The sequence below is a fragment of the Varanus komodoensis genome, unplaced genomic scaffold (genome assembly GCF_004798865.1).
Source record: "Varanus komodoensis strain SLA01 unplaced genomic scaffold, ASM479886v1 scaffold10, whole genome shotgun sequence".
Taxonomy (NCBI): domain Eukaryota; kingdom Metazoa; phylum Chordata; class Lepidosauria; order Squamata; family Varanidae; genus Varanus; species Varanus komodoensis.
The window spans coordinates 35,340,437-35,353,345 of NW_025335269.1; the positions used below are offsets into that span (position 1 = coordinate 35,340,437).

At 39.1% G+C, this 12,909-nt stretch overlaps 1 protein-coding gene across 4 annotated transcripts in view; it reads left to right on the forward strand.

The window, feature by feature from the left end:
• MYT1L (myelin transcription factor 1 like) overlaps positions 1-12,909 on the forward strand; it is a 154,580-nt gene that overhangs the window by 106,307 nt on the left and 35,364 nt on the right. For all 4 annotated transcript variants that reach the window (XM_044419192.1, XM_044419193.1, XM_044419190.1 and 1 more), the window contains exons 12-14: positions 8,232-8,468; positions 10,494-10,615; positions 11,532-11,600. In XM_044419192.1, the coding sequence (XP_044275127.1) occupies positions 8,232-8,468; positions 10,494-10,615; positions 11,532-11,600 (428 nt within the window). The remainder of the gene's footprint in view (positions 1-8,231; positions 8,469-10,493; positions 10,616-11,531; positions 11,601-12,909) is intronic.

The following is a 12,909-nucleotide window of genomic DNA, read 5'->3' on the forward strand; positions in this document are numbered from 1 at the left end:
GGAAGGAAAATTCCGTTGTCTGTGGGTTTAAGAACATAAAAAGTCCATGCTGGATAAGGCCAAAGGGCAAACTAGCTGCCCACAGGATCCCTCCAACAGGATGGGTACAAGAGTTCTGCTCCCCCAAGCTCCTCAGCAACTGGTGCACACAGACATACTGCCTCTAACAGGTAGGGCATGCAGCCAACAAGCCCAATTGCTATCTGTAGTCTTTTTCCATGCATTTGCCCAATCCCCTTTTAAAGGCATCCAAACTGGTGGCCATTACTAATTCTCATGACAGTGAATTCCATAGTTTAACTACGTGCTATGGGAAGAAGTACTTCTTTAGCCCTGTCTCAGATCTCCCACCAATCGGCATCATGGGATGACACCAGTTTTTAACATTACAAGGAAGGGAGAAAAATGTCTCCACTTCCTCTACACTATACATAATTTTGAGCATCTCCATTATGTCTCCTCTTATATGCCTTTTTTTGTAAGCTAAACCATTTCAGTCATTGGAATTGTTCCTCGTAAGAGAGTTCAACTAACCCCTTGATCATTTTAGTTGCCCTTATCTGCACTTCTTCCAATTCTGAAATATGGTGACCAGTAAAAATATGCAATGCCTGTGTTCAAACCAATGATTTGTATAGGGGCAGTATGATCTTTATTTTCAGTTCATTTTTTAATTATGCCTGACATGGAGATTGCCTTTTTCATAGCAGCTATGCACTGAACTGACATTTTAATTGAGCTGTTAGTCATAGCCCCAGTATTCCTTTCTTGATCAGGCACCACTAGCTCAGATCTCATCAGAATTAAGTTGCGATTTTTGCCCTAACATGCATGTAATGTACACCTGCTTATAATGAACTGTATTGGCCATTTTGATGGCCATTCCCTAAGCTTGGAGTGATTCCTTCGATGCTCCTCAAAATCCCTTTTGGTTTTAACCACTCCAAATAATTTGATGCCAGCAGCAAACATGGCTACTTCACTATTGACACCAGATTCCAGATCACAGGTTGAAAAGCCTTGGTTTCAATATAAAACACTATGGGATTCCATCTGTAGGTTTCATCCGTCCACTGGGAGAAATGAGCATTTCTTGCTACTCTGTTTTCTATCTCAAAAACAGTTGCTGATCTGTAAGGAGATCTCTACTCTTATTTCATAATCTATAAGTTTACTCATGAGTCTTTAGTGAACAACTTTGTCAAAAGCCTATTGGTAATCCAAGTGAACAATGTTTATCAAATCACACCTGCCCACATGTTATAGACACTCTCAAAGAATTCTACCATTTTGGACTTTTTTGGAAGCCATGTTGATTCTTTTTCAGCAGGACTTATCCCTCTATATACTTATCATTTCAAATTTTAATGGGACGTTCAAGCAATTTACCTGGAAGAAGCATTAAGCTAACCAGGCTATAATTTCCCATAATAGATCCCCTTTTAAAAAAAATATGGTGTTACCTTGGCCATTCTCCTATCCTCTGAAGCAAAGTCTGATCTTGGGACATAGACATATTTTTGTAAAAATCAGCAATTTCATATTTGAGCTCTTTAAAAACTATATTATGGCCCCAGAGTTGTATTAACTTTCAGTTTTCAATTAAGGCTGAGAATGTCACCTTTTGTTATCACTCTCTACTTTCATTCTTCTGACTCCCTTCCTGAAATCTGTTCTGTATCATCTACTGTGAAGTCAGATGGAAAGTAATTCAGCTTCTCCACAGTCTCTTTATTTTCCTTTATTTTTCCTTTAATTCCTTTATCATCCAGTTGCCCAACAGCCTCCAGAGTCGTTTCTTGCTTCTAGTATATTTAAAATAATTCTTTCTTGTTAACCTTGATTATGTTAGCAATATGTTCCTTAAAAATGCATCTCTTATCGTCTGCTTGTATCCCCCTTGCACAAGCTTGTTCTCCCTTTTGTTTTCCTCATTTGGGCAAGACTTCTATTTTCTGAAAGCAGTGTTCTCTTTACTGGCTTTCTTGACACTACTCATTGACCATGCTAGTGACCACTTGGACTTTGTGTTACCTTGTCTAACTTGTGATATACCTAATGTTTAAGTTTCTGTTACTGTGTTTTTCAGTTGTTGTTGTTAGTCACAAAGTCATGTTTGACCCATCGCGACCCCATGGACAACATTCCTCCAGGCCTTCCTGTCTTCCACCATCCCCCGGAGTCCACCTATGCTCACACCAACTGCTTCAGTGACTCCATCTAACCGCCTCATTCTGTGCCGTCCCCTTCTTCTTTTGCTATCTATTGTTCCCAGCATTAGGCTCTTCTCCAGGGAGTCCTTCCTTCTCATTAGGTGGCCAAAGTATTTGAGTTCCATCTTCAGTATCTGGCCTTCTAAAGAGCAGTCAGGGTTGATCTCCTCTAGGACTGAAAGGTTTGATCACCTTGCTATCCAAGGGACTCGCAGGAGTTTCCTCCAGCACCACAATTCAAAGGCCTCAATCCTTTTGCGCTGAGCCTTCCTTATGGTCCAGCTTTCACAGCCATGCATTGCAACTGGGAAAACCATAGCCTTGACTATACACACTTTTGTTGGCAGGGTGATGTCTCTGCTTTTTAGTATGCTGTCTAGATTTGCCATAGCTTCCCTCTCCATGAGCAAGCGTCTTTTAATTTCTTGGCTGCAGTCCTCGTCTGCGGTAATCTTGGAGCCCAGGAAAATAAAATCTGTCACTACCTCTATTTCTTCCCCATCTATTTGCCAGGAAGTGAGAGGACTGGATGCCATGATCTTAGTTTTCTTAATGTTGAGTTTCAAGCCAGCTTTTGCACTCTCCTCCTTCACCCGCATCAAGAGGCTCTTTAGTTCCTCTTCACTTTCTGCCATGAGAGTGGTATCATCTGCACTGATGATATTTCTCCTGGCAATCTTAATTCCAGCTGGTGATTCATTTAGCCCTGCCTTTCTCATGATGTGCTCTGCATATAAGTTAAATTGACAGGGCGACGGTATACAGCCTTGCCGAACTCCTTTCCCAATTTTGAACCAATCAGTGGTTCCGCGCCCAGATCTCACTGTTGCTTCTTGACCCACACATAGGTTTCTCAAGAGACAAATAAGATGGTCAGGTACTCCCATCTCTTTAAGAACTTGCCATAATTTGTTGTGATCCACACAATCAAAGGCTTTAGCATAGTCGATGAAGCAGAAGTAGATGTTTTTCTGGAACTCCCTAGCTTTCTCCATGATTCAGCATATGTTGGCAATTTGATCTCTAGTTCCTCTCCCTCTTCGAAATCCTGTCTGTACTTCTGGTAGTTCTCGGTCCACATACTGCTGGAGCCTAGCTTGAAGGATTTTGAGCATAACTTTGTTAGCATGTGAAATGAGTGCAATGGTGTGGTAGTTTGAACATTCTTTGGCATTGCCCTTCTTTAGGATTGGAATGTAAACTGATCTTTTCCAATCCTGCGGCCACTGTTGAGTTTTCCAAATTTGCTGGCATATTGAGTGTAGCACTTTTACTGCATCGTCTTTTAAGATTTTGAATAGCTCTGCTAGAATACTGTCACCTCCACTAGCTATTATTGTTCAGACTTCCTAAGGCCCATTTGACCACATTCCAGGATGTCTGGCTCAAGGTCAGTGACCACTCCATCCTGGTTATCAGGGACATTAAGGTCTTCCTTGTATAGTTCCTCTGTGTAATCTTGCCACCTCTTCTTAATCTCTTCTGCCTCTGTTAAATCCCTGCCATTTCGGTCCTTTATCATGCCCATCTTTGCATGAAACGTTCCCTTCATATCTCCAATTTTCTTGAAGAGATCTCTGGTCCTCCCTATTCTATTGTTTTCTTCTATCACTTTGCACTGTTCATTTAAGAAGGCATTCTTATCTCTTCTAGCTATTCTCTGGAATGCTGCATTCAGTTGGGTGTATCATTCTCTTTCTCCCTTGCCTTTCGCTTCCCTTCTTTCCTCAGCTATTTGTAAAGCTTCCTCAGACAGCCATTTTGCTTTCTTGCATTTCTTTTTCTTTGGGATGGTTTTAGTTGATACCTCTTGTACAATGTTGCGAACCCCTGTCCATAGTTCTTCAGACACTCTGTATATCAGATCTAATTCCTTAAATCTATTTGTCACCTCTACTGTATATTCATCAGGAATATGATTTAGGTCATACCTGAGTGGCCTAGTGCTTTTCCTTACTTTCTTCAATTTAAGCCTAAATTTTGCAACAAGAAGCTCATGATCTGAGTCACAGTCAGCTCCTGGTCTAGTTTTTACTGACTATATAGAGCTTCTCCATCTTTGTCTGCAGAGCACATAGTCAATCTGATTTCTGTGTTGACCGTCTGGTGATGTCCATGTGTAGAGTCGTCTCTTGGGTTGTTGGAAAAGAGTGTTTGCTATGACCATCATATTCTCTTGACAAAATTCTACCAGCCTGTGTCCCGCTTCATTTTGTACTCCAAGGCCAAACTTGCCTGTTACTCCAGTTATCTTTTGGCTTCCTGCTTTAGCATTCCAGTCCCCCATGATGATAAGGACATCATTTTTTGGTGTTAATTCTAGAAGGTGTTGTAGGCCTTCATGGAACCGGTCAGCTTCAGCCTCTTCAGCATCAGTGGTTGGGGCATAGACTTGGACTATTGTGATGTTGAATGGTTTGCCTTGGATTCGAACTGAGATCATTCTGTCGTTTTAGAGATTATATCCCAGTACTGCTTTTCCTACTCTTTTATTGACTATGAGGGCTACTCCATTTCTTCTGAGGGATTCTTGCCCGCAGTAGTATACCTGATGGTCATCTGAATTAAATTCACCCATTCCTGTCCATTTTAGTTCACTGATTCCTAAGATGTCGATGTTCAGTCTTGTCATGTCTTGTTTGACCACACCAGCTTGCCTTGATTCATGGATCTTACTTTTCAGGTTTCTATGGAATATAGATCTTTACAGCATCGGACTCTCCTTTCACCACCAGATACATCTGCAACTGAGTGTCCTTTCGGCTTTGACCCAGTCGCTTCATTCTTTCTGGTGCTACTAGTACTAGCCCTCCTCTCTTCCCCAGTAGCATATTGAACACCTTCCAACCGGAGAAGCTCATCTTCCGGTGTCATATCTTTTTGCCTTTTGGTACTGTCCATGGGGTTTTCATGGCAAGGGTACTGGAGTGGGTTGCCATTTCCTTCTCCAGTGGATCACGTTTTGTCAGAGCTCTCTGCTATGACCTGTCCATCTTGGGTGGCCCTGCACGGCATAGCTTATAGCTTCATTGAGCTACGCAAGCCCCTTCACCATGACAAGGCAGTGATCCATGAAGGAGGTTTTTGAGTAATCTCCAACCATTTCACTAATTTCCTCATTTTTAAGAAATTTCATCTTTTGAAATTAAATGTGACTGTGTTAGACTCTTTGGCAAACTTTGTCCTCAGCGTATGTTAAATGACAGCACCTGGGCACTGTTTCCAATCAGTTAAACAACATTTACATTTTGCATTTTCCATCTTTATCCTCTAGGAATGATTTAACCCAAGCCTGATGCTTCCCAAGTCTTGTTGACTTTACTAGGTTCAGTTTAAATGTGCTCTGCTACTCTTTTTATTTTACATACCAGCAGTCTGGTTCAGTGAAGTCTATCCCTCATGTAGTGGCCTAGCTTGTCCTGAAATGTTTCCCAGTTCCTGACAAATATGTTCGGAAGAGAGCCAGTGTGGTGCAGTGGTTAAGAGCCTGGGACAGATACTCAGATGATCTGGGTTCGAGTCCCCGCTCAGCCATGGAGCCAACTGGGTGATTTTGGGCCAGTCACAGACTCTCGGCCCAACCTACCTCACAGGGTTGTTGTTGTGGGGATAAGATGGAGGAGGAGAATGATGCCTTGAGCCCTTTGTAGGAAAAAGGTAGAATATAAATGGAAAAATAAATAAATAAATAAATAAATATGAACACCCCCCACCCTTGCTATAATAGGCATTATAGGCATGTCATGAGTGGAGCCAGGGGTCAGACTAAGTGTCCCGGGAGGCCCCTTCTGACTCACTGCTTATGTTTCCATAACCTCATTCACACAGTAAGAATCCTCAGCTGCACCTGTCTAGCTGTCCCTGTGCATCCAGAAGGGAGCATTCCAGAGAAAACCACCATGCTGGTCCTGGATTTCAACCTTTTTCCCTAACATCTAAATACAGTAGATGGTGGGAGATTTCAAATCAAACCAATACATGTTCCCATGTTGTTGGCACCAACATGGACCATGACAACTAGCTCCATCCAGGACTAACTACAAGAATATTTAGCAAGTACACAATATTACAACCTCTTTACCATGCAGTTTACACACCATTATAGCTATCTTGTGGAAGAACATTGTTGGATGCAACCCATAGTTTACTCGCTCTGTACTACACTAATAGTGCTATCCTGGCTTATATCACTGTGTAAATTATACTGATCTCTTAATATATTAATAACCACTTTGTAAAGCTGAAATGAGATAATTGCTAAAGGAGAGTGTGAAAAAATCATAGAACTAGGCTTATGTACTACAATAAGTTATACAGATTGAAAAGAGGATAAAAATCTTTTTAAATTGTTTTATTTTAAATAAATGTTGAGTTTTCTTTTTTAAAAAATTGAATGGTTGATGAGGCAGTATTTTTTAAAATACATTTTTCCAGAAGAAATGTGCTTCCTGCATGAATCCACTAGATGGCTGTGCAAACAGATAATTGGAGGGTCAACCAAATTTTTGTTATGAATGAAACTTGGGATTGGCAGACAAATTCTGTTTTTTTTTACAAAGAAAGGTTTTTTCCACTTTTCTTTAACAAAGATAAATGTAACTCTAGAAGTAGTTATTAGAAACAATTAATGTCAATTCAGACAAATGAAAAAAGCTTTTGTTTTCAGTTTCTTTCTTCAATTCAATTGATTATCCTATAGAAGGGTAAAAAACATTTTTCCTGGCGTGTAAGTAATATTAACAAAGTTTAGGTAAGAAAGGTCTAAGTAATGTTATTGAAAAACATTGCATTATTTTTTGTGAAAAATAAAAGATGAGATGCCTTCCCTAAGTGTTTTCCCTTTTTATTAAAATCAAAATAGTACTTCTGGGAAGGTAGCTGCCACACCAAATCATCCTCAGGATCTATCAAGTTTGGAGCACAATTCTGTGCATGCTTCGCCAGAAAAAAGTTCTACAACTCCCAGCGTTCCCCAGCCAGCATCCACCCTTAGTCTGTTAGAAAAGTTATCCAAGCAGAATTGTGATGTATGATTTATCTGTGTAATAAGCATGAGAAAAGATTTTCTCTTTGGAGTGTCTCCTGGAAGCTTTTATTACTCTGGGAGGAATGCAGCTTAGTAGAAATATGAGGAAACTGCTTTTCATCCAATAACATTTCTTGGGAAGGATCTCTCTCTTGAAATATGAATTGCCATGTGTATTTTGGCTTTTCTATCCATCTCTTTTCATCCTGATATGTTATCACCTGCTTTAGGAAAACAAAGGTTTGAAGTAAAAAATGATTTTTGCTTCACTTGCAAAAGGAGAAAAAAGAAGAGGTAGAGGGAAAGGAAGAAAGGCAGAAATAAAATGCCTTACTTTCCCTACACCCATCTCTATTGCTGCAGGGAATGTCAGTACCAGTTTCTTTTCCCCAAGCTGAGATGATTATAAAGGAGGACTTTGTAGAGTGTAAAGCCATGTTATAAGTGAATGTCTGTGATTTGAATGCATTTCCACTTTATATGAAGGTGGCAAGCATAGTACAAAGAGGTGGATGGGGGCAATCTCCTGAAACTGCCTGTTGGTTTTACTGGGTGAGGATGGTATGTTTTGTGTGTTAAGTACTTAAAGCTTCCTTTCTTTTTTATGATTCTGTAGCTGTTAGCATTTGAAAGACTGTGTTTTCCTTTATTATTATATAACTGATATATTTCCATTGTTATTTGGACTGATACTTTTTGATTGTTGCTCTTAACAGGTGCTTAAAAGTCCAATCAGATTCATATAGATGCTAATTCAATGAACTAGACACCTCAGAGGGTCGAGCAAGACAGTAACATTAGCAACAAGAAAATGTTTTTCACAGATTACTTGCTGTGTGCTTTCTGTGCTATGTCCATGAGATGGTATTGTTAGTGGAAGCTTCCACTTACTTATATACATTGCAAGGAATATTGACAATGGCGAGTTAAATTATACTCTTTGGTGTGTGTGTGTGTGTTGTGTTGTGTGTATTGTTGTTGTTTTTAAACAGAATCCCGATATGGAAGTTGATGAAAATGGAACATTAGACTTGAGCTTGAACAAGCAAAGGCAGCGAGATGGTTGCTGCACCATTTTGACGCCACTGGAACCAATGTCACCACAACAACAGGCTGTTATGAATAACAGGTGTTACCAGCTGAATGAGAGTGACTGCTGGGACTTGCCGGTGGACTACACAAAAATGAAGCCTAATAGGATAGATGAAGATGATTCAAAAGAAATTAATGTATGTTTCTTTCATCTCTGGTATTGTTTTAAACTGTTTGATTTCTTTAAAAATGGTGAGGGGCAATAGATAATTTAATAACAGTAGATGATTTGCAGGCAAAGATGCCCTTCTGCAATTTTTTTAAAGATGGCATCAAATTGAATTGTTTTATTAACTCTCCTGTGTTTACTTTTATACCTTTCTGAATTCCATTTGAACAAGGCAGTGTTCATTTGACTAAAGTTCATCTCAGAATCAGTGCAAAAAACTTTGATTTTTCAAGTAGTGTAACTATTCAATGACTTGTCTATTAATATTCATGGATGTATTTTGTGAAGTCTTAAGGAATGCACACACAAGAACTGTTTTGTCAGCAGAACAGCAGCCATGCTACCTAAACAGAATGCTATTTGCCTGTACATTGAGGGAAGCTGTTAGCCACTCACTAGATGGGCAAGTACATGTAACATGATAAAGTTATAAGCATAAGTGGGACTCAGATTAATCCCCTCTGTTTTTGTTGCTGTGATAACTCGGCAAACTCAGAAAGTGGTAGCAAACAAAGATGATAAAGTTAGTGGTTCCATTTTGACTCTGCACTTGCAGATAATAAAGAGGTATAATGAGACACTCTTTCAGTTGTTGCTTGGAAATGATACTCTTGATCATCACCTGTGCTGCTTAATATATGATGCTGCTCTTTATCTTTGTCAGATTCTAGCTCTTTCTCAGTACAATTTATAGTCAAGCTTCTGCAGAATAGACATGATTTTACAATCCCAGGCTACAATGTCAAGGAATTTGGCCCTGGTACATTTTGATTATCTGGTCTTATATGCACTTTTTCCTTAGCTGGTGCATAAATCTCAATTTAATAAATGATAGCACTGATTTAAGAAATAAATAAATGGAGACATGATGGGATATGTGCTGTATATTTTATCACTGAAAAAGGAGAAAATGCATAGGGGAGAGAGTATATGCAAAACAAGCAGAAGTGCAACCTTTTTGCTTAGACCACCATCTACAGGAATGTCTGTGTCATTGCATTAAATAAATATTTCCAAACTCAGTATCTTGACAGCACATCAGAGTTGTGCTTGGTAGGTGGATTCACTTAGGACTGAGACCTTATTTGTGCATATATAATTATGACATATGAAATATTGCATTTGGGCATTTAATTACTGGATTTGGTTTTTATTTTGCTGGTATTATATTGATAAGAGACTGCATGTGGGAAAGAAGAATCTTTTATATATGTGTTATTGCACAAAAGTGTGTTGCATTTTCTTGTATAATTAGCTGTGAAATTACTGCTACAGATAAGAACTTTATGAAATAAATGAATTGCAAGTTTTAGGTCTGAACAGTAGTTCAGTATGTATCTTTTTCTGCTGCTTCTCTATGCAGCTCCATATTAGTATGTTTGTATAAACAGCACACCTGTGATCTCAGAAATGTTCCAGTTTCCAACTAACCATCATATAAATGAAAGGGAATTCTAATTTGGCAGTCAACCTCACTTTAACATATTCTAAATTACACAATTGCATTTGCAAGTCCAAGTGTCAGCTTTTGGTTATAGCTGAAAATGTCTTCCATGTGGCTATGATGGATGGGCACTGCAGAATCTAAAGATTCCGCACTACTGCTATGTGGCCACAGAGACTTCCAAGCAATGCTGTTGATCCCTGCTGCGAACACATAAGCATGAGTTGTGGCAGCTACATGGAACCCCCACCAGGTGGAATGGATATGGCGCAACAAACGTATCATTGTGATTAAATATGAAGCAGATTGCCCATTCATGTAGACTGTTTGTAGGGGTCAGGCCTACAGAGGCAAATATTGCATGGTAGTGATTTGCTGACTGCATGAGGCGTCCAATGCATATGTGGACCTCTTCTCTCCAGGGAAGTGAACAGGATGGCTGTTGAAGGGGAAGAGGCCCTACAGCCACAGGAAGTAGCTGGATTGGTGAGACTGTATCTATTATGGGTTCCTATTTATGTCTGATGCATCACTTATCTTTACTTATAGCCAGAAGACTTAGATCCATTCCAAGAAGCATTAGAAGAAAGAAGGTATCCTGGGGAAGTTACCATCCCAAGCCCTAAACCCAAATATCCTCAATGCAAAGAGAATAAAAAGGATTTAATAACGTAAGCATAATGTGAGGTGAAATTATTTTTTTTTACTATTTTTAACTTTTCTCTCTTTTGTTGTCTTATCTGAATAAACAAGTACATATCTGCCTTGCAGTATGAGCATGCAGCATTTGCAGCATATAAATGTTTCAGACTGTCAGTTAAGTTTAAGTGATAAAGTTAATATGGTATCTGCTTGTCCCTAATAATGCTATATCGTACTGAGACGCCATTTTTCATTGAATTCTGTTCATTTTTGCAGCTTTTTCGATAGGATGCTTAAATCCCCCTTGCAGACATTGCAGCTAAACTGGAAACAATGAAACTTTTAAAAGTTTTTTTTAAAACATACTTACTATTTTGGCTGTTTTTTTGTTTTTGTTTGGTGGCAGATGTCCAACACCAGGGTGTGATGGGAGTGGTCATGTGACTGGTAATTACGCCTCACATAGAAGGTGTGACTTCATTTTTTTCATGGTGGATTCTGTCTTTTCAATTTATTGTTTTCAGCTTACCTCAACAATGCTGTCAAAGTAAAACTGTTGAACTATGTGTTAACCCTTTGAGTAATAAATGTTTATCTTAAAAGCATGCTAATTTGTGTGTTGTATAAACGTCTTTTTATTTTAAAACTACTACTCAAATTATTAAAATTTCTAAACTTTTCAAATAGTTAACCCATGGATCACTAATACCTGTTTGTTACGAGCTTATTCAGCAAAAAGTATAACATCAAAAATAAAGTTTTATATCTAAATATATTCAGAGGGTTAACTTGTATTACAAAACTTAATGTTGCAGCACTTGCCCGCCCCATCGCTTTTCTGCATTACAATTTTTTAATTTTAATTTTTTCAACATTGTGTTTGTTTGGAAGGTCTTAGTTTAAAAGAAAGTTGACTTAACTTGGCTGTCCTGACCTGTTTTACAGTCTGTCTGGCTGCCCACTGGCTGACAAAAGTATTCGAAGTATGCTGGCCACAAGCTCACAGGAACTCAAGTAAGATATAATGAATGCTATTCTTAAAACAGCAGCAGCAGCAAAACTGATCAGTTGCAAGCAGAAGTTTCAGGAATGTAAAAGGAAACTGGTTAAAACCACAGATGATACATTTAACTTTCCTGCTATTGCATTCTGGTTTTACAATACTAATACAGTTTATGACTGTAAAATCCATACATTGTGGATTTTATTCTATTGCAGGTAGCTGATTGCTGTGATGTCACAGAAGGGAGAGAGTCAGCTGCCATTCAATTAATTGCTGTGATGTCACAGTGTCCTGAGTGCTGAAGATGGAGCTGTGGAGACTTCAGAATTGGCACATTAAAACAGCATTAGATGCATTAAACAGCATTAGATGCATTAAACATAATCATGACTGACTATAGTCTAGGAAACCTTGCTACATTTTGCAGGTGCAAACCAGTGGAACAATTCTTGAGCTTGTACAGAACAGTAACTATAATTTTTCAAGAGGATTTTTATTTCCCTAGAAGAATGGTAAACCAGTTTGGAGGAAAGAGAAGTAAACCTTAAGAATTTAATTTTTCCAAGTGTTTATCAAGTTTGCAGACTAAATGTTTGAAAGTAGGGTAACTGTATACTACTGTTACCAGTGCTAAATTAAGATAGTGATGCCTGTCTAAGTTGTGAATTTCTAAAGCCAGATGTTTACAGAGACTTGTTATCCCCTATCTCTGTATGATCTTTTGACATTTACTGAAGACAGTCAGGATCAGTCTTAGAGTAGAACAACCAACATCATGCACATTGATGTGGAGTAGCCCATTTCTACACACAGAGTTTTGCACGTGCAAAGCAAAGTCAGTGTGAAACAGGGACACCCATATTCCTCTATGAACTTACTACTTCAGAAACTATGATTCCCACAGTCCCAACATTCCTTGGGTATAGGAAGCAGGAAGGAACAAAATACCATAATAATCAAGAACACTGATTCCATGAATAGTAGGAACCAGTGCTATGGGTGGGGTTTTCAGGCCCTATCTTAAGATAGAGACATTGTGCAGTGGTTTGCAGCCCCCAAGAGCTTCTCCAAAAGTAAGAAAAGCCATGCTGAATCAGACCAGTGAGTCATCCAGTCCAACACTCCATCACACAGTGACAACCAAGCTGTCCGCAGCATCAGGATTGGTACAAAACTTCCGCCTGCCCAAGCTCCGCAGCAACTGGTGCATGTAGGCATGCCACCTCTGATAGTAGAGGTAGTAAATAGCCAACAAGTCTAGTGATAGCCCCTCCTAGATGAATTTGTCCAGTATCTTTTTAAAGTTATTCAAATTGGTGG